This window comes from Rhinatrema bivittatum, chromosome 11 (assembly GCF_901001135.1).
Source record: "Rhinatrema bivittatum chromosome 11, aRhiBiv1.1, whole genome shotgun sequence".
Classification (NCBI taxonomy): Eukaryota; Metazoa; Chordata; class Amphibia; order Gymnophiona; family Rhinatrematidae; genus Rhinatrema; species Rhinatrema bivittatum.
The window spans coordinates 2,446,339-2,468,206 of NC_042625.1; the positions used below are offsets into that span (position 1 = coordinate 2,446,339).

Genomic DNA, 21,868 nt, shown 5'->3' on the forward strand with positions numbered 1-21,868 from the left:
CCAATTTTCCTTTCCCTGTACGTACCCGGATCAGTCCAGACCCTGGGATGTACCAAAGCTTCCCTAAACAGGGTGGGACCGAGATAGTCCCGCTCGAAGAACCTGCTGCCCAAAGGAGTCAAAAACTGGAGCCTGCACATCCAGACGGTAATGACGAGCAAAAGTATGCAGGGATTTCCAAATGGCTGCCCTACAAATTTCCTGAGGAGAGACCGCTTGACTCTCAGCCCAAGAAGTGGCCTGAGAGCGTAAAGAGTGAGCCTTTAAAACCATTTGGAACCGGACGGCCCTTACAGATATACGCCGACGCAATAGCTTCCTTGAGCCAATGGACAATAGTGGCCTTCGAGGCTTTATTATCCCTGTTCGGGCCACTCCAGAGAACAAAAAGGTGATCCGATACACGGAAATCATTGGTAACTTCAAGATAAACGCAGCAAGACCCTTTTCACATCTAAGTGGCGAAGATCACCTCCTGGAGTGTTCATGATGTCATCAGAAGAAAAAGCCGGGAGTTCAACCGACTGATTGAATGAAAAGAAGACACGACCTTCGGTAAAAAGGAGGGTACTGTCCTGAGAGATACGCCGGAATCCAAAAAATGTAGAAAAGGATCTCTGCACGACAAAGCCTGAAGCTCCGAGACCCTTCTGGCTGAACAGATGGGAAACCAGGAAGACGGTTTTAAAGAGTCAAATCTTTAAGCGTGGCTTGCCGTAGGGGTTCAAAGGGGGCTTCGCATAGAACCCGAAGAACCAAGTTAAGACTCCAAGAGGGACAAATAGCTCGAACCGGTGGATTCAAATGTTTGGCCCCCTTGAGGAAACGGACGACATTCGGATGAGCCGCCACCGGATAACCGTCAATACTTCCCAGGAGAGAGCCTAGCGCAGAGACCTGAACCCATAAGGAACTAAAAGACAATCCCTTGGAGAGACCGTTCTGGAGAAAAGAACGGACTTGAGAAACCGGAGCCCTACGAGCTGACACGGCACATGCGTTTTCGAAAACCTTCCATACCTGAACATAAGCAAGAGAGGTAGCTGGCTTTCTAGCTCTCAACAGAGTGGATATAACCTCTTCTTTATATCCCTTCTTCCTCAATCTATGCCGTTCAAAAGCCAGGCCGCTAGACAAAAGCGATCCGTCTGGTCGAACAATACAGGACCCTGCCGAAGGAGATGTCTGAGGCGGAGAGGATCGTCAGTGGCAAGATTCACCAGATCCACAAACCAAGGTTTGCGGGGCCATTCCGGAGCCACGAGGATGACGGGACCCCGATGGAAGCTCGATTCATCTAAGTACTTTGCCCACTAATGGCCATGTGAAAACACATATAGAAGAATGTTCGTGAGGCCATGGAAGGACCAGCGCATTCACTCCTTCCGCGCAATGCTCTCGTCTGCGGCTGAAAAAACCTGGAAGCTTTCGCATTGTACATGGTGGCCATCAGATCCAGGTGTGGGAGACCCCACCTGCGGATGATGAGATCCATTGCCCTGTCCGACAATTCCCACTCGCCGGGGTCTAACTGCTGGCGACTGAGAAAATCGGCTTGGGACATTCTCCTTCCCCACAATGTGGGACGCTGCCAAGCGCTCTAGATGATGTTCTGCCCAGACCAAGAGCTTGCTGGCTTCCAGAGCCACCAGTTGACTCTTTGTACTCCCCTGACGATTGATATATGCTAGATACCGTGGTGGAGTTGTCGGAGAGAACACGTACCGCCTTGCGATGAAGCAAGGGAAGGAAGACCTGAGAGCCAGGCGAACAGCTCAGATCTCCAGTTGATTGATGTGCCAGCACGACTGAATTGGGGACCAGTTCCCCCTGTGTAGATTGTGTCTGGCAGACCGCTTCCCCAACCGAGAGGCTGGCGTCCATTGTGACAATGATCCACTTCGGGGTTTGGAGGGACACTCATAGAAACATAGAAATGACGGCAGAAGAAGACCAAACGGCCCATCCAGTCTGCCCAGCAAGCTACGCAGTTTATCCATTTTTTTTTTTTTTTAATCTCCCCCCCCCCACCCGTCACTATTGGCTTCCAGCACCCTCCGGCCCCAATTCCCTTCCACCCCTCCACCAATGCAGAGAGCAGCGCCGTATCCGCATCCCAGTGAACATCCAGCTCAATCAGAGGTAGCAACCGCTGCAACAAGCGGCCACACCCCTGCCCCATACTCTTACCCACCTCTGTTTTGTTTGTTTGTTTTTTTTGTTGTTTTGTTTTTTTTTGGAGATGGCAGCCCTCCATCCTTCCGCTCCGTGAAGGTGGAACACAAACCACTGGCCACTGGCATCCCGCTACGTGAATGCCTCTGTGGCTACTGCCGCTCCGTGCAGTGTTTTGCTGCCTGAAGGTGGAACACCCTTCAAAAGGTGAGCAGATGAGAGCCACCACTGCAGTTCTGCAACGATAGATTCAGGGAGTGGCAGAAGGGTCCGAAACTGCTCCGAAACCGGTTTCCAGCGGGATAGCAAAGCTTTCTGTAACGGACAAAGGCCCAAGGGACCAGATTGATAGTGGAGGCCATGGAACCCAGGATCTGGAGGTAGTCCCAGGCCATAGACAGAGGAAGAGAGATCAAGGTTAGCACTTGGTCCCAGAGTTTGAGCGCTCGTGCGTCGAAAGGAACACCTTGCCGACTCGAGTGTTGAAGCGTGCTCCCAGGAATTCCAGGGTCTGAGAGGGCTGGAGTTTGCTCTTGTGGAAGTTGATTATCCAGCTGAGAGAGGTGAGGCAAGTCATGACCTTGCTGACCGCCAGCTTGCAAAGAGACTCTGACTTGGCCTGGATGAGCCAATCGGCTAGGTAAGGATGGACCAGTATGCCGTCCCGACGGAGGAAAGCCACACCCACCTACCACCATGACCTTGGTGAAAGTTCGCGGAGCTGTGGCAAGGCCGAAGGGAAGCGCTCTGAACTGGAAATGCTGATCCAGGATCTCGAATTGGATGAAACCGCTGATGCTCGTGGTGAATTGGAATGTGGAAGAAGGCCTCAGTCAAGTTGAGAGAGGCCAGAAATTCCCCTGAGTATACCGCCGCTATCACACCGCCCTTAGTGTTTCCATATGAAAATGAGGAATCTTGAGAGCCCCTGTTGACCCGTTTGAGATCCAAGATTGGACGAGAGGAGCCTTCCTTTTTTGGAACCACGAAGTAGATGGAATACTGGCCTGACCCTTGTTCTTCCATTGGGACTGGGACTATGGCTCCCAGTTCCAGTAGTCTTTTTAGGGTCTGGACCACAGCCCGGCCTCTTTTGAGGGCCTGCAGGGGGAGACCAGGTGAAGATCCGGAAGGTCCCAAGCAAAATCTAATAAGAACATAAGAAATTGCCATGCTAGGTCAGACCAAGGGTCCATCAAGCCCAGCATCATGTTTCCAACAGAGGCCAAAACCAGGCCACAAGAACCTGGCAATTAATAGCAGTGGCTATTCCCTAAGTAAACTTGATTAATAGCCGTTAATGGACTCTCCTCCAAGAACTTATCCAAACCTTTTTTGAACCCAACTACACTAACTGCACTAACCACATCCTCTGGGCAACAAATTCCAGAGCTTTATTGTATGTTGAGTGAAAAAGAATTTTCTCAGATTAGTCTTAAATGTGCTACTTGCTAACTTCATGGAATGCCCCTAGTCCTATTATTTGAAAGTGTAAATAACCCAAGAACCTTATTCTCCATAGTAACGAATCTCACAAATGACAAACAAGAATCACCTCAAAGTCTTCCTGAATCAAAATGCAATGAATTAGCTAAATTTTTTAGTGACAAAATATTAAACCTAAGAAACAAACTCCCAAAAAACAGCAAACAAAGCAATCAGTAATGCAAAAGAGAGATGTTAACCTATGGTCCTCATTTATAGAAATATCAGAACAAGAAGTTGAATCAATGATAAAAATAATAAACCCTGCTCCACACAAAATCAATACAATACCAACAACTGAGATAAAAAAGATTACCAATGTAGTAACCCCAACACTAACTAATATCATAAACCTATCCCTATCTGAAGGATTAATGCCAGATAAACTAAAAGAGGCAATCATTAAACCAATCCTCAAAAAGAAAAACAGTGACCCACTAATCCTCATTAACTACCGCCCAGTCTCAAACCTCCCATTATTAGCAAAATTAATAGAGAAAACAGTACAGAAACAGCTAGCTGAACACCTAGACAATAATAACATACTGTACCCGTCACAACACGGCTTCCGAAAACACTACAGCACTGAAGACATTACTCCTCTCTCTAACAGACAACACACTAAGAGGTTTTGATAGCAGTAAACATTACATCCTTATAATGCTCCGACTTATCTGCAAGCCTTTGATAAGTAAACCACAGAATACTACTAAAAAGACTTGAAGAAATTGGATTATGTGACAAAACAATAAACTGGTTCAGATCCTACCTAAACAACAGGTTCTTTCAAGTCCAGATAAAAAACTCATTATCAGAAAAATTTAACCTTGAAACAGGAGTACCTCAGGGTTCAGCGCTGTCTGCTACCCTCTTTAACATATATATGCTACCCTTATGTCCATCTGCTGGCAGGCCTAGGGATAATAAATTACATTTACGCAGATGACATTCAATTAATTCCTACCAATAGACGACACAATTGAAAAAACATTAAGTCTAGCTAACATGTACCTAGACATAATTAAACAACTACTAAACCAGATGGAACTGGTTATCAACATTGACAAAACTGAATTCCTTCACCTTGAGAGAAACATACTAAAATCATTCAAACAACCGATAACCCTAAGAATAACCAAAAAATTGAACTAGCCGAAAAAAGTAGGAATCTGGGAGTAATAATGGACCCAGAAATCAACCTGAAGCAACACATATCTATAAAAGTTAGAGAAGGCTACGCAAAACTTATGGTCCTCAGAAGATTGAAACCATTACTCACACCCCGCCCGCTTCAGAACAGTATTGCAAACACTTATATTTTCCAGCACTGACTACTGCAATGCACTCTTACTAGGACTCCCAAGCACATCGATAAGACCACTCCAGATACTTCAAAATACAGCAGCCAGAATACTGACAGGGAAAAAAGAGGAGGGACCATATAAACCGAAACTCTAGCAGACTTACATTGGTTTACCCATCGAATACAGGATAAAATACAAGGCCTTATGTACCATACACAAACTAATATATGATAAAGAAGCAGACTGGCTAAACACAGCCTTACGAGTACAAGTTCCACAAAGAAACCTCCGCTCAGCAAACAAAGCACTACTAACAATCCTTCAGTAAAGTCAGCAAAATTAACCCAAGTGAGAGAAAGGGCTTTATCATTGGCTGGGCCCATACTATGGAACACGATGCCCCCCGTACTCAGATTACAGAATAATCTCAAAACGTTTAAGAAAAATTTAAAAACATGGCTCTTTAAAAAAGCCTTCAATAAAGAGTGTGGAGGGTAGAGAATGAAAGTACAGAGGAATGCAGATGAGAATGAATTTACTCAATCCTACATTTAAGAGGTAATATCTCAAAGAGATAGTAACTCAATAATATACCTGGACTTGACCAACATTACTCAAATAATGATTTTATTTATGAAATTGTAACCGAACTTTATTGGCACCTGTTAGAATGTACGATATCCTAGATTTACTAACCTTAGTCTATGTGCCTATTTGTAAACCGTTGCGATGGTATATATCTTAGCGACGGTATAGAAAAGTTTTAAATAAATAATAAATAATAAATAACCGAGTCACATCTACTCGTTCAAGACCTCTCATGATCTTAAAGACCTCTATCATATCCCCCCTTCAGCCGTCTCTTCTCCAAGCCGAACAGCCCTAACCTCTTCAGCCTTTCCTCATAGGGGAGCTGTTCCATCCCCTTTATCATTTTGCGTAGCCTTTTTCGATTACCTCTAGGCCCCACTGATCCGTCGTAATCTTGACCCATTCCTCAAGAAATAGAGACAGTCGACCACCGGGGCCTTCCTTATTTCATTGTGGAGTGGACTTTGGGGCTGAGTGAAGCTGGCTACTGGTTTGGAAGGGCCGATGGCCTCGAAAGGATGAGACCAAGGAAAGGCTCTGGACACATTACCCCTAGTAAAGGAACCATGAGCCCTGGTATTATATCAAAACGCTGTCCTCGAAAACGAATGTGTGAAGGAAAGAAGGACTTTGATTGTTTTGGGATATCCTCTGGGAGCTTATGAAACTTAGTTTCCCCCAAAGACTTAATAAGCTGTTCAAGGTCCTCTCCAAAAAGCAACTGACCTTTAAAGGGGAGAGTGCCCAGCTGCGCCTTAGAAGCAGCATCCGCCGACCAATTTCTCAACCAGAGAGACGCCGAACCGAGACCATTGCCCTGGCCTGTACCCGAAGAAGATCATAAAGGGCATCAGCCCCATTTGCAATCGCTCCTTCCAGCCTATCCGCCTGCTCCGCCTCTGCAGACGGGAGGTCCTGGGTGCTGAGTAAACTGCTGTACCCACCTAAGGTTTGCCCGCTGCATGAGACTGCTGCAGATTGTCGCCCGCACACCGAGGGACAAAACAAAGATGCGTTTTAAATAAAAATTCCAACTTACGGTCCTGAACATCTTTTAAGGCAGTAGCACTCACCACCGGGACAATGATCTGCCTGGTAACAGCAGAAACGGAAGAATCCACCTTGGGCATCTTAAGCATATCCAAGCAGTCCTCAGGTAGGGGATAGAGCTTATCCATAGTCCTGCCCACTCTGAGTCCTGCCTCCGGGGACTCCCATTCCCGAAGAAGCATAAGCTTATTCATGGGATGGAATGGAAACGTACGCGCAGGAGCCCTAAATCCCCGCCAGTAGAGGGTCCGCGTTAGGAGGCATAGCAGCCTCTATTCCCAATTCTTGCAGAACAAAAGGAATAAGAGGTTCCAGCTCTTCCCTTTGAAAAAATATCTTTGAAACCATATCTTCACCATATCTCAGTTATATTACATCTTTTATTTATCTTTAAGTTAGCTATTGTTATTTGTTTTCAATGTATTCCGGCCCCGAGGCGACAGTTTTAGTTCCTTGTAAACCGGTGTGATATAAGAAGCACAAATTCTGCAGAAAAACCAGGAGTAACCCCATGAGGAATGAGGAGAATGAGTGAGGGTTCAAATCCTGAGGAGATGTAAAGAATCTGGCTCACCCTCCTCCGTGCAGCTCCATTTCATGAAGTGATGACTAATCTAAGAAGGCGGCTGTTTCCCGCAGTTTTTCAGGGTCGGGAAGGGCTTGGCTGTGCGGCGGGGAGCACGACAACGGGACTCTGAAGTTAAAAGGCGCTGAGGAGGGACCCTCTCCGCCAAGTATACAGCCGGAGCACAAGCCTGTTAGGGAGAGCCTTGTGACATGCTCTGCACAGGCAGTACAATGATTTGAGCGAGGCATCAGCTGAGAAGAACGTTACACTGTAGAATTTTAAAAAACAGCTGAGCCATTAGGAGCTGTGCTGAAAAACAAGTGGAGGCAGAGACTGAACTTGCTCGCTTGCAGGAGCCGACCACGGTGCTGAAATAAAAAGGGCAAGACTTGAAATGAACCTGGAGGAGCTGAGGCAGACAGAGAGGTATATAGATGAGACCTTCAGGGACATAGTAGTCAAGTCCCAACTTCAGACTGGCAGCCCTGGTGCTGCCTTGGAGGAAGAAGGTCTCACAATGGGAGAGCACCAACCAGGTGTAGCAGGAAAGGATCCTGTAGCAAGGACCTGCTCTCTAGGTGATGCATTGTCCTTTCGCACTGAGGATATCTCCCCAAGGCCTACTGCCCAGGAGGGAAGGGTTAGGTCGGCCGACATAGTTGGTGATTCGATTATTAGGAATGTAGATAGCTGGGTGGCTGGTTGGCGTGAGGATCGCCTGGTAACATGCCTACCTGGTGCGAAGGTGGCGGACCTCACGCGCCACCTAGATAGGATTTTAGACAGTGCTGGGGAGGAGCCAGCTGTCTTGGTACACGTGGGCACCAACGACATAGGAAAATGTGGGAGGGAGGTTCTGGAAGCCAAATTTAGGCTCTTAGGTAGAAAGCTTAAATCCAGAACCTCCAGGATAGCATTCTCTGAAATGCTCCCTGTTCCACGCGCAGATCACCAGAGGCAGGCAGAGCTCCGGAGTCTCAATGCGTGGATGAGATGATGGTGCAAGGAAGAGGGATTCAGTTTTGTTAGGAACTGGGGAACCTTTTGGGGAAGGGGGGAGTCTCTTCCGAAGGGATGGGCTCCACCTTAACCAGGGTGGAACCAGACTGCTGGAGCTAACCTTTAAAAAGGAGATAGAGCAGCTTTTAACTAGAACAAAGGGGAAAGCCACAGTCGCTCAGCAGTGCATGGTTCGGAGAGAGGTATCTTTAAAGGATACTAATGATGCATTAGAATTAGGGCATCCCGACAGTGAGGTTCCGAATAATTAGAAAAGTAAGTCGCAAGTGCCTGTAACTAAAAACTCCCCTGAGCTAAAAAATTCTAACTTAGCCCTATAAATTAAAAAGCAGAATGAAAATACAAACAAAAAACAAACTTTGGAAATGTTTGTATGCTAATGCCAGAAGTCCTAAGAAGTAAGATGGGGAGAATTAGAATGTATAGCAGTGAAATGATGACATAGACTTAATTGGCATCTCAGAGACATGGTGGAAAGAGGATAACCAATGGGACAGTGCTATACGGGGTACAAATTATATCGGCAATGACAGAGAGGAGCACTCAGGAGGAGGTGTGGCGCTTTATGTCCGGGATGGCATAGAGTCCAACAGGATAAACATCCTGCATGAGACTAAATACAAAATTGAATCTTTATGGGTAGAAATCCCTTATGTTGTCAGGGAAGACTACAGTGATAGGGGTATACTACCGTCCACCTGGTTCAAGATGGTGAGATGGACAGTGAAATGCTAAGAGAAATTAGGGAAGCCTAATCAAATTGGTAGTGCAGTAATAATGGGAGACTTCAATTACCCCAATATAGACTGGGTAAATGTATCATCAGGGTCACGCTATAGAGATAACGTTCCTGGATGGAATAAATGATAGCTTTATGGAGCAATTGGGTTCAGGAACCGACGCGAGAGGGAGCAATTTAGATCTAATTCTCAGTGGAGCACAGGACTTGGTGAGAGAGGTAACGGTGGTGGGGCCACTTGGCAATAGTGATCATAATATGATCAAATTTGATTTAATGACTGGAAAAGGAACAGTGTGCAAATCCAAGGCTCTCGTGCTAAACTTTCAAAAGGGAAACTTTGATAAAATGAGAAAAATTGTTTGAAAAAAACTGAAAGGAGCAGCTACAAAAGTAAAAAATGTCCAAGAGGCGTGGTCAATGTTAAAAAATACCATTCTAGAAGCACAGTCCAGATGTATTCCACACATTAAGAAAGGTGGAAAGAAGGCAAAACGATTACCGGCATGGTTAAAAGGGGAGGTGAAAGAAGCTATTTTAGCCAAAAGATCTTCATTCAAAAATTGGAAGAAGAATCCAACAGAAGAAAATAGGATAAAGCATAAACATTGGCAAGTTAAATGTAAGACATTGATAAGACAGGCTAAGAGAGAATTTGAAAAGAAGTTGGCTGTAGAGGCAAAAACTCACAGTAAAAACTTTTAAAAATATATCCGAAGCAGAAAGCCTGTGAGGGAGTCAGTTGGACCGTTAGATGATCGAGGGGTTAAAGGGGCACTTAGAGAAGATAAGGCCATCGCGGAAAGATTAAATGATTTCTTTGCTTCGGTGTTTACTGAAGAGGATGTTGGGGAGGTACCCGTAATGGAGAAGGTTTTCATGGGTAATGATTCAGATGGACTGAATCAAATCACGGTGAACCTAGAAGATGTGGTAGGTCTGATTGACAAAGTGAAGAGTAGTAAATCACCTGGACCGGATGGTATACACCCCAGAGTTCTGAAGGAACTAAAAAAATGAAATTTCAGACCTATTAGTAAAAATTTGTAACTTATCATTAAAATCATCCATTGTACCTGAAGACTGGAGGATAGCAAATGTAACCCCAATATTTAAAAAGGGCTCCAGGGGCGATCCGGGAAACTACAGACCGGTTAGCCTGACTTCAGTGCCAGGAAAAATAGTGAAAAGTGTTCTAAACATCAAAATCACAGAACATATAGAAAGACATGGTTTAATGGAACAAAGTCAGCATGGCTTTACCCAGGGCAAGTCTTGCCTCACAAATCTGCTTCACTTTTTTGAAGGAGTTAATAACATGTGGATAAAGGTGAACCGGTAGATATAGTATACTTGGATTTTCAGAAGGCGTTTGACAAGGTTCCTCATGAGAGGCTTCTAGGAAAAGTAAAAAGTCATGGGATAGGTGGCGATGTCCTTTCGTGGATTGCAAACTGGCTAAAAGACAGGAAACAGAGTAGGATTAAATGGGCAATTTTCTCAGTGGAAGAGAGTGGACAGTGGAGTGCCTCAGGGATCTGTATTGGGACCCTTACTGTTCAATATATTTCTAAATGATCTGGAAAGAAATACGACGAGTGAGATAATCAAATTTGCAGATGACACAAAATTGTTCAGAGTAGTTAAATCACAAGCAGATTTTGATAAATTGCAGGAAGACCTTGTGAGACTGGAAAATTGGGCATCCAAATGGCAGATGAAATTTAATGTGGATAAGTGCAAGGTGATGCATATAGGGAAAAATAACCCAAGCTATAATTACACAATGTTGGGTTCCATATTAGGTGCTACAACCCAAGAAAGAGATCTAGGTGTCATAGTGGATAACACATTGAAATCGTCGGTGCAGTGTGCTGCAGCAGTCAAAAAAGCAAACAGAATGTTGGGAATTATTAGAAAAGGAAGGGTGAATAAAACGGAAAATGTCATAATGCCTCTGTATCGCTCCATGGTGAGACCACACCTTGAATACTGTGTACAATTCTGGTCGCCGCATCTCAAAAAAGATATAATTGCAATGGAGAAGGTACAGAGAAGGGCTACCAAAATGATAAGGGGAATGGAACAACTCCCCTATGAGGAAAGACTGAAGAGGTTAGGACTTTTCAGGTTGGAGAAGAGACGACTGAGGGGGGATATGATAGAGGTGTTTAAAATCATGAGAGGTCTAGAACGGGTAGATGTGAATCGGTTATTTACTCTTCGGATAGTAGAAAGACTAGGGGGCACTCCATGAAGTTAGCATGGGGCACATTTAAAAACTAATCGGAGAAGTTCTTTTTTACTCAACGCACATTAACCTGGAATTGTTGCCAGAGAATGTGGTTAGTGCAGTTTAGTATACTGTGTTAAAAAAGGATTGGATAAGTTTCTTGGAGGAGAAGTCCATTACCTGCTATTAAGTTCACTTTGGGCGGATTTTAAGAGCCCTGCCGCAGACCCCGGGACTCGCGTAAGTCCGGGGGTTCTCCGAGGGGGCGTGTCGGGGGGCGGGCCGGTCGTCGCGGCGTTTAGGGGGCGTGCCGGGAGCGTTTCGTGGGCGGGCCCGGGGGCATGGTTTACGGCCTGGTGGCGGCCCGGGGGCATGGCCAGCGCCCTCCGGACCCGCCCCCAGGTCGCGTCCCGGCGCGCTAGCGGCCCGCTGCGCGCGGGGATTTACGCCTCCCTCTGGGAGGCGTAAATCCCCCGACAAAGGTAAGGGGGGGCTTAGACAGGGCCGGGTGGGTGGGTTAGGTAACGGGAAGGGGAGGGAAGGTGAGGGGAGGGCAAAAGGAAGTTCCCTCCGAGGCCGCTCCGATTTCGGAGCGGCTCGGAGGGAACGGGGGTAAGCTGCGCGGATCGGCGCGCGCCGGCTATACAGAATTCATAGCCTTGCGCGCGCCCATCCAGGATTTTAGTGGATACGCGCGGCTCCGCGCGTATCTACTAAAATCCAGCGTACTTTTGCTTGCGCCTGATGCGCCAGCAAAAGTATGCCTATTCGCGTTTTTTGAAAATCTACCCCTTAGAGAATAGCCACTGCCATTAGCAATGGTTACATGGAATAGACTTAGTTTTTGGGTATTTGCCAGGTTCTTATGGCCTGGATTGGCCACTGTTGGAAACAGGATGCTGGGCTTGATGGACCCTTGGTCTGACCCAGTATGGCATTTTCTTATGTTCTTATGTTCTTAAGTAATACCTCTCTTCTTTCTGCTTTTAACTTTGAATTTTTGTTTTCTCAGAAATAAATGCAGAAATGCCAAGCCCAAGTGGTACCGCTAGTGAAGGGGGAGGGACTGGAACACCAGTTTTACCCCAAAGGTCACCAGGAATGGAAGTCCAGGCTGAAATAAATTCAAGGGGCACAGCCCCCCTGGACCCCCAGCAGAGCGAGGAGACAGAACTGTCTCCTAGTCAAAAGCCAGAACACTTTCAAATAATTATAAAATTAAACACTGGTTAATACTTGCTTGATCCGTAAAGAAAAAACCCCACAGAGAAAAGATAAGGAGATGAGAAGGGGTTCAGCTGCCTGCATCTGCTGGGAGACAGACAAATACTGAAGGGAGCAGGGGAGGTCCTATCCTATTATGGGATGCCTTTTCCGTTTTGGTCTGTCTCCATCTGCTGAGCAAGATGCACAACCCAGGGTCTGGACTTATCCGGGTACGTACAGGGAAAGCAAATGTTGCTTACCTGATGTAACAGGTGTTCTCACAGGACAGCAGGATGTTAGTCCTCACAAATGGGTGACATCGAGGATGGAGCCCAACCACAGAAAACTTCTGTCAAAGTTTCAGGAACTTTGACTGGCCCCTACTGGGCATGCCCAGCACGGCACTAACCCTGCAGCCAGCAGGGGTCTCCCTTCAGTCTTGTTTTCAAAGCTACAGGCAGTGCCGAAAAGATAAAATAAAAACGAACCCAACACCGCGGGGTGGCGGGCAGGTTTCGTGAGGACTAACATCCTGCTGTCCTGTGAGAACACCTGTTACATCAGGTAAGCAACATTTGCTTTCTCACAGGACAAGCAGGATGGTTGTCCTCACAAATGGGTGAGTACCGAGCTGAGGATGTCCTGACTTGCACCAAATGTACCCAACGGCGTGCAACAGGCACAACAACTGGGGAGGAATTTGGTAAGGACATCCGCACCCCACCGGGAGGTGGAAGGGTGTTGGTACATCAAGTTGGAAAAAGGTTACGCAAGACAGATTGGCCGAAGATGGAATCCTGTCTTCCAGCTTTATCCAAACAATAGTGGTCTGCAAAGGTATGGAGGGAACTCCAGGTTGCAGCTTTGCAGATGTCAGGAAGCGGCACCGATCGAAGGTGTGCTACCGAAGTCGCCATGGCCCTCACAGAGTCTTGGAAAGGAATGCCAGCTTGCTGATAGCAGAAGGTAATGCAGTCCGCCAACCAGGAGGAAAGAGCCTGCTTACCCACAGGTTGTCCTAACTTGTTAGGATGGAAAGAGACGAATAATTGAGTGCTCTTTCTGTGAGAAACTGTACGGTCTAGATAAAAAGCCAGAGCTCGTTTACAGTCTAGGGTATGCAGAGTCTGTTCCCCTGAGTTGGAGTGGGGCCTGGGAAAGAAGATAGGTAGTATGATGGATTGATATGAAACTCCGAAACTACCTTAGGTAAAAATTTAGGGTGAGTGCGGAGCACCGCCCGGTCCTGCAGGAGTTTAGTGTAAGGCAGATAGGTAACTAGGGCCTGTAATTCACTAACCCTGCGAGCTGAAGTGATAGCCAAAAGGAATAACACTTTCCATGTGAGATATTTTTGGTCACAGGAGTGTAGAGGTTCGAAAGGTGGTTTCATAAGGCGACCAAGAACCAGATTAAGGTCCCAAGATGGGGCCGGAGGACGTAAAGGTGGCTTCAAATGGAGTAAGCCTTTAAGAAAACGTGTAACAAGGGGTTGCACTGAGATAGGGACACCCCCGATACCTTTATGGAAGGCGGCTACCGCACTAACATGCATTCTAATGGAAGAGGTCTTTAGACCTGATTCTGATAGATGCCATAAATAGTCCAAGAATTTAGAGATTGGACAGGAAAGGGGATCAAGGGACTGAGAAGTGCACCATGATGTGTACCATTTCCATTTGTATGAGTAAGATTTTCTTGTGGAAGGCTTTCGTGAAGCGATCAGGACACGAGAAACTGAATCCGAAAGGTTAAATGGCTGAAGGACTAACCTTTCAACATCCATGCCGTCAGTGACAAGGCTTGGAGGTTGGGATGGAGGAGGCATCCGTCGTTTTGAGTGAGCAGATGCGGGTCCGTTCCCAGAGGAATGTGTCTGCGGATGGAGAGATCCTGTAGTATGGGAAACCACACTTGGCGTGGCCAGTGTGGCGCTATCAGGATCATAGTTCCCCTGTCCTGACGCAGCTTTACGAGAGTCTTCGACAGAAGAGGAAGTGGAGGGAATGCATAAAACAGACCGGTTGTCCACGTGAGGGAGAACGCATCCCTCGGCCGAGAGTGCTGGCTCCGAATGAGAGAGCAGTAATTGTCCACTTTGTGGTTCTGAGGGGACGCAAAGAGGTCTATGTGGGGATAACCCCACTTGAGAAATAGAGAGGTCGCTACCAAGGGATTGAGTGACCACTCGTGTGGTTGGAAGACACGGCTCAGTTGGTCTGCCAATACATTGTCCACTCCCGGGAGGTAGGTGGCTCTGAGGTACATGGAGCGGGAGAGGACTTCCGCCCAAATCTGCGCAGCTTCCTGACACAGAAGGAAGGAGCCTGTGCCTCCCTGCTTGTTTATGTACCACATGGCCACCTGGTTGTCTGTTTGAATTAAGATTGCGTGGTTCGATAGGACCTTTCAAGATTGCCTGAGAGCATAGCGGATTGCTCGTAGCTCCAGGAAATTTATCTGGTGTTTGGCTTCCTCTAGTGACCAGCATCCTTGAGTTTTCAGATTGTGTAGATGCGCTCCCCACCCGATGTTGGAAGCGTCGGTGGTGAGGATTATCTGGGGTTCTGGTGGAAGAAAAGACAAGCCCTGTAAGAGGTTGTTTTGATTTGTCCACCAGGCAAGAGACAGACGGAGTGCGTCGGTGATTGTAACAATGGAGGACAGAGGCTGAAGAGCTTGTGTCCATTGCTGTCTCAGAGTCCATTGTGTGACTCTCATGGCCAGACGGGCCATGGGAGTTACTTGAACTGAGGAGGCCATATGTCCTAGTAGAATGAGGAATTGGCGAGCCGTGGCTGTGTGTTGAGACCGCAGCTGGCGAGCTAGGGACACCAGAGTCTTGGCCCGTTGATGAGGGAGGAAGGCTTTTGTTTGTAAGGTGTCCAAGTCTGCCCCAATGAAAGATAAGGTCTGAGATGGGACCAAGTAGGATTTCTCGTAATTGACAAGAAATCCTAGAGAGAGCAAAGTATGAATTGTTAGGGTCAGGGAGGACCGAGCTATTTGCTGGGCTGGGGCCCTGATTAACCAATCGTCCAGGTAGGGGTAGACGTGGACACCTTCCTTCCTGAGGAATGCTGCTTCCACCACAAGGCATTTGGTAAAGACTCGTGGTGCTGACGCCAGGCCGAAAGGTAGTACTCGGTATTGGTTTCGGCCTACTAGAAAACGCAGGTATTTGCGATGAGATTCTGTGATCGCAATGTGGGTATATGCGTCTTTCAGGTCTAGAGAGCATAGCCAATCCCCTCTTTGCAGCAGAGGGAGCAACGAGCCCAGGGTTACCATCTTGAACTTCTCCTTGGAAAGGTACTTGTTCAGGGCCCGTAGGTCCAGGATTGGACGAAGTCCCCCTGTCTTTTTTGGTATCAGGAAGTACCTGGAGTAGAACCCGAGACCTTGCTGTAAGGGAGGAACGGATTCTATAGCGTTTGACTGTAGGAGAAGAGAAACTTCCTGCTCTAAAAGAACAGAGTGATCGGTGAGTCTCCACGCCTGCAGAGGTGGGGAGTCGGCAGGAAGGGATAGAAAGTTGAAGTGGTAACCCTGTGCAATGATTGCTATCACCCATTGATCTGTGGTGATTTGATGCCACTTTTCTAGGAAGTGGCACAGCCGCCCTTCTACCGGTATGGCTGGAAGAGGGGTTTGGCAACTGCTCTCTAAGTGAAAGTCAAAAACCCGCTGCAGGGCCCGGTTGTGGAGCTGCTGCAGGTTTTTGTTTACGAGCCTGGCGAGGCTGAGTCTTATGGTAAGACCGTGCAGGCCTAGGTTTTGTTGATGGGGGGATAATACTTTCGTGGCCTAAAGAAAGACTTCTTGGAGTCCTTTCTAAAGGGCTGTTTAGAAGGCAAGTCAGGAGGAATGGATGAGAGCTGTTTAAGTGTCTCATAATGATCCTTCAATTCAGCAACAATTTGTTGAATTTGCTCACCAAACAAATTATCCCCTAGGCAGGGTAAATCAGAGAGCCTGTCCTGAACTTCTGGACGAAGGTCGGATGATTTAAGCCAAGCCCAACGTCTGGCAGAGATGGCCGTAGCAGAAATTCTAGTGGAAGCATCAAAGATGTCATAGGCTGTTCGTATTTCATGCTTCCCAGCTTCAAACCCTTTATTTAGAAGGGATTGAAGCTGTGGCTGGAACTGCTCAGGCAAGGCATCAGTATATTCCTGCATCTGTTTCAGAATGACCCTATTATATTGAGTCATATAAAGTTGATAAGAAGCTATTCTGGAAATCATCATAGCTCCATGATATACCTTCCTACCTATACTATCTAGGAATTTGTTTTCCTTAGTAGGAGGTATGGAAGAGTGTGGCTTTAGTCGCTTAGCTTTCTTTTGAGCTGATTCTACGACTACAGAATGATGGTCTAACTGAGGTTTTTGAAAACCAGGTGCTGACTGTACAAGATATGTAGAGTCAGCTTTTTTGTTGACCGGGGAAACAGATCCAGGAGATTCCCAATTCTTTTTAAGAAGGTCTAGAAAAACCTGGTGAATGGGAATAGAAGTGATGACTTTTGGGGCATCCAAAAATTGGAGCAATTCCATCATCTGGTGCCTGTCATCTTGTTCAGATTGAAGTTGGAATGGGACCAACTCTGACATTTCCTTCACAAAATTTATGAAAGAGAGGTCCTCAGGGGGAGAACACTTTCTACTCTCCGCAGGAGAGGGCGGTGAAGGCAAATCATTGGTGTCAGCAGAGGTATCACCCCAAGTATCATAGGGATCTGGATGATGACCTGCAGGACCTCGAGGGGGCTGAACACCTGAAGGCCCAGGTTGAGGATCCGAAATATCGATTGGAATCACCGGGGGCATCGAGAAAATCCTCGAAGGAATCGGTGCCGGTATCGGTGCCGGTGTAGGCATCGAGGGAACCGGTGTCGGTCTCGATGGAATCGGTGTCGGCATCGGAAACCTCGGTGGAGCAGAGGTGCGTATCGCCCCCGAAGAAGAAATCGGTGGCGAGGGACGACCTGGCATCGATTGAACAATTCCCGAAGGGGGAATTCGATACGGTGTTTTTCCGCTTGATGATAAACCTGTCGTGGCAGCGGTCTTACCGGTGTCGGTGACTGAGGTATCACCGGTGGAAGGGCTGTCATGAGCGCCTCCATGCGGTGTAGCAGCGGTGCCAGTGCTGCTGCAATCGGCTCGGTGACCGGTTCCACTCTCGGTGCCGGAGTCGGTGCCAGAGGAGTCTGGAACCGTAGCATCGCCTTGTCGATGGCCTCCTGGACCAGCCGATCCAGTTCTGCCCGGAGACCAGGGGTAACAAGACCCGGCTCGACGGGAGAGGGAGGCTGAGCCGGAGGGACCACCGTCACCGGTGGGATCACGGCTCCCAAACCCTGAGGGGGTGAGGGTTGCCTCTGTGCCTGCGAAACAGTAGTGGACGGTGCCACTTCTATCGAGACTTTTTTGGCGGTGGCTCGGTCGGTGCTGAGGTCGATGACGTCGATTCCTCGACAGGCCGAGACTTATGACGTCGATGGCGATGTTTTTCTTTCTGATCCCCTCGATCATCAGGGGAAGGAACGGGAGTCGATGGCCGCAAAGTCATCGATGGCGGACGGTCACCGAAGGGTTGTCGATGATGATGAGACCTCGATGGTGCCGGTTCTGATGACGTCGATGCAATCGATGGCGTTGGGGTACGAGCTTGGAAGAGGAGCCCCATCTTCTCCATTCTGGCCTTGCGACCCTTTGGTGTCATTAGGGCACATTTGGTGCAAGTCAGAACATCATGCTCGCTCCCTAAACACAAAACACAGACTCTATGAGGGTCTGTGATTGACATAGTTCGGGTACAGTCCGGACACCGACGGAACCCCGACGCCATGGCGAAGAGCCAAAAATTTAGCCGCGGGACTGTCGAGTGCCAACGGGCCTCAAGGGCCAAACTCGACGGAAGTCGACCAAACGATGGCAAAAACTTACCGAAGTTCCGCGGACCGAAAAATTCGACGAAGGGAGACCCCTGAGGGGAAAATTTTTCTTAGAATTAGTTATTCGAATTTCCTGTCAGGAACGTGGTTAAGAGCTCTTCTACCGCGTGGCTACTGCTGCGCGGAAAAAAGAAGAGTGAAGGGAGACCCCTGCTGGCTGCAGGGTTAGTGCCGTGCTGGGCATGCCCAGTAGGGGCCAGTCAAAGTTCCTGAAACTTTGACAGAAGTTTTCCGTGGTTGGGCTCCATCCTTGATGTCACCCATTTGTGAGGACAACCATCCTGCTTGTCCTGTGAGAACATACATAACTCCACAAAGGCTTATTAAGTGGGGTCATGTCATTGCTCCTTTATGTTGGTGTAATTGTGGGAACTGCCCTAATATTAAGAAGTCCTGGTGGGAAGAGCAGAACACAATCTCAAAAATGTCTTGGGTATCTGTTCTATTGGATCTCTCAATTATAATATTAGGGTTAGATGTACCCCTGAGAGGCTTAACCAACTAATTCAAAGTATTCTTTTATCCACAAGATGTGGTTTAGCCTGATAATGGAAAGAGATGACAGACTACCTGGTCAGAGTGCATAACGGATTTGGGATTAAATGCCATGGAGAGACTGACATGGGTTTTTACAAGAGAGAACATCCTGTTTGGAGATATTTGGATTCTTTTTTTCTATATAAAATCAATGCAGGGAGAATGTAGATATTTTCATAGTTCAGAATTTGTGATTAGTGATTAGTAACATTGTTACCTGAACTGCGGTATATAAAACTGTTAAATAAAATAAATACATTTGTTTTGGGTCTTTGGTGTTTATCTGCATTTTCTCTACAATTATGATTTGGATGTAAGGCTTGAATTACTGATACTGTATGTGAAAGGGAGGGGGAAAAGGGAAATAATTACCCATAACGTAGAGGAATCATGACTCAAGTAGCTCACTAGAATCCCAATTGATTATCCCAAACCAGTCAGAAAATATCATACAGAGCGGCACCCAGCAATTCTCGCTGCCTTAGGGACTAAGTGATATCTCCATATTCCTCTCAGCACTAAAGAGCATGAGTGGGCCTTCAAATGCAAACCCAATGTTTCTTCTTGACAGTCTGGTTCCTTGAGTGACCCCTACAATTGGCAGTAGTTGCTACACCCAGCCATATCTAGAAAGTACTACTCTTCCTTCTCCTTAAACATTACCTTGGGAGTTTCCTCTTCATATTCCTCTTCCTCCTCTTCCTCTTCATTCTCCTCCTCCTGCCCTTTGGTCCTTAGAACCTGGGGGATGGTAAATGGCCTAAGGGTGTTGAAGAGACAAAAGGATTAACTGATCTTTTGTTAAATCTCACCAACATATATAGCCAGGAAATAGTTAATGAGCATCACTAGTCCAAGCCCAATAATCACATCTTTATTAACAGGAGACAAAATCAAATTTGTTAAATAGCAAGGCTGGCAAGGTTGATGCCTTACTCTCAAAATTAATTCTCCATCTGAAGGACGAAGAATAAGTTTGTACATGTAGTTGGTGCCTCCTCTCCTGGGACAGCAGATTCTAGGACACTGAAGCTACTTGTTTGAGAGGGCTCTGTTATAGACTCCTCATGCCAGCTGTGCACTCACCTCCTGCTGATCAGCTCATCGTCAGAGTCCACATCATTGGCCCCCACCTGATTTCCGTCATAGGTGTCGTCATATTCATCCTCATAGTCGTCTTTGTAGAACTGTGTAGTGCTTGCATCAACTGGGATCTCCTCTACAATCACACTGTATTGACTATAGCGCTCTCTCTGCTCTGCTATCAGATTCTTGTCATTCAGAAAACTTTTAGTGTCCTCGCCTTTCCTGCAACCACACCATGAGAGTGACAGGGCATGTACAGAGAGAAGAGGAGAAGGTGAGAGAGAAAAGCTGGAGTAGAATGGAGATCTGTTATATTCAGGTTGCTCAAGGACATCTGCCTTTGGCAAGATATCAGTCTATGTGCAAATCAAAGCAACAGCGCAAGAACAGAGAAGACATGGGAGTATTCATTGCATGACTTTCTCTGCTTCTGTATGGGGCATGTACATTGGTGTAAGCCTGAGAAGTAACAAAAAGACTCATTTAGAGAATGATTACCTTCTGCCTTTCCAGACCCTAGACATATCCACCGAGTCCCTACTGAACACATCAAACTCATCATCCTGGAAAATATTGGCACGAGATGACAAGAGAGTGGATGGTTCTTGCTTCACTTGTCTGTGGAGGCCAAGAATAGGACATAAAAAGAAGAGATGGGATCCTATGTCTAATCAGAATTTCACATTCCACTATCTCCATCTCCCCTTCATCTTTACTTTCATCTGTCCATGCTGGTCATACCTGGGCAGTGAATGATCCAGCTTCTTGAGGGCAGGAGCCAGGTGGTTCTCCAGCACATTGTTAATCACCTGTTCAGCACTGTAGGCATACTCCTCCAAGCAAGCCAGAATAAAGCCCTCACCAAGGTCAGGTAGCAGATCCTTCACTTGGGTAATCAGAGAGTCCAGCTCCACTCCTGACACTTTCGTAGAGAATGCTGCTGCAGCTCCTGCACACTATAAATACATCAAGAACAAAACAAACACTAGGAACTTAAATAGAGTGAGGATGAATGTGGAAGAGGGTACAGAATAGCTTATGGCCAAGAGAATAACACTACAGTATTTTAAAAAGGGGCAGATAAAAAAAATTGTTCTTGGGAGTGGATCATCCTAAGCCTCTACTACAAAAATGGTTTTACCTGAAGAGGTAAAAAAGGAACAGACTCTGATCCCTAACCTATAATCACACTCACATTATCTTCCTCCTGGTGATCAGAGCTTTTGCTGTCTCTCCGTGCTGCTGCTGAAGATTTGTCACATGCTGCCTGTGACTCTGGTCCTAACCTATAATCATACTCACATTATCTTCCTCCTGGTGATCAGAGCTTTTGCTGTCACTTTGTGGTACTGCCTGTGGTGGAGGGTTTACAGTGACAGGAGTTTTGCGTCTTCTTGTACCCTCCCAAGCAGCTTCTACTGCATGGAGCACATAGGATGTGCGCGTTTCATCCCTGTCAGCAGTGGGTTAAGGGTTTCTCCTTCCATATTTATCTTGTTCACATTAAATACAATGAAGATATGATGCAGCTTTAACATATTCAGATTGTTTACATCAATCAGCTGTGGTGTATACCACAACCTGGCACTTTAATCACAACCCCGAAATTCCTGTGGCTGCTCGGGTAGATTCTGTGATCACTTAAAAAATTCTGCAGCTATTTTGTGACATACTTGCATAAATGTGCACCGTTTTGCATCATATTAAATAAGATGAATTTGCATAATCAGTTAGTTGGTGTCTGTATAATTGTCTTTTTTGGGAGTTTTGTGTGTATAGGATCTTGAGGCTTTTAGGATTGGGGGTGGGGGGGAGGAGGGAAAGAAATTTCAAGGATGGAAAGAAGAAAAAACGCAGGCCCCGTCATGTGAAAATGGAATTGGCTGTTGAATGGAAGGAGAAAGAGAAGATG

At 46.7% G+C, this 21,868-nt stretch overlaps 1 protein-coding gene across 6 annotated transcripts in view; it reads right to left on the reverse strand.

Moving 5' to 3' along the window:
- Window positions 1-21,868, reverse strand: part of ASCC2 (activating signal cointegrator 1 complex subunit 2) — a 164,474-nt gene that overhangs the window by 18,433 nt on the left and 124,173 nt on the right. For all 6 annotated transcript variants that reach the window (XM_029619475.1, XM_029619479.1, XM_029619474.1 and 3 more), the window contains 5 exons: window positions 21,259-21,409; window positions 20,698-20,912; window positions 20,455-20,574; window positions 19,957-20,178; window positions 19,534-19,630 (listed from right to left, as the gene is read on the reverse strand). In XM_029619475.1, the coding sequence (XP_029475335.1) occupies window positions 19,534-19,630; window positions 19,957-20,178; window positions 20,455-20,574; window positions 20,698-20,912; window positions 21,259-21,409 (805 nt within the window). The remainder of the gene's footprint in view (window positions 1-19,533; window positions 19,631-19,956; window positions 20,179-20,454; window positions 20,575-20,697; window positions 20,913-21,258; window positions 21,410-21,868) is intronic.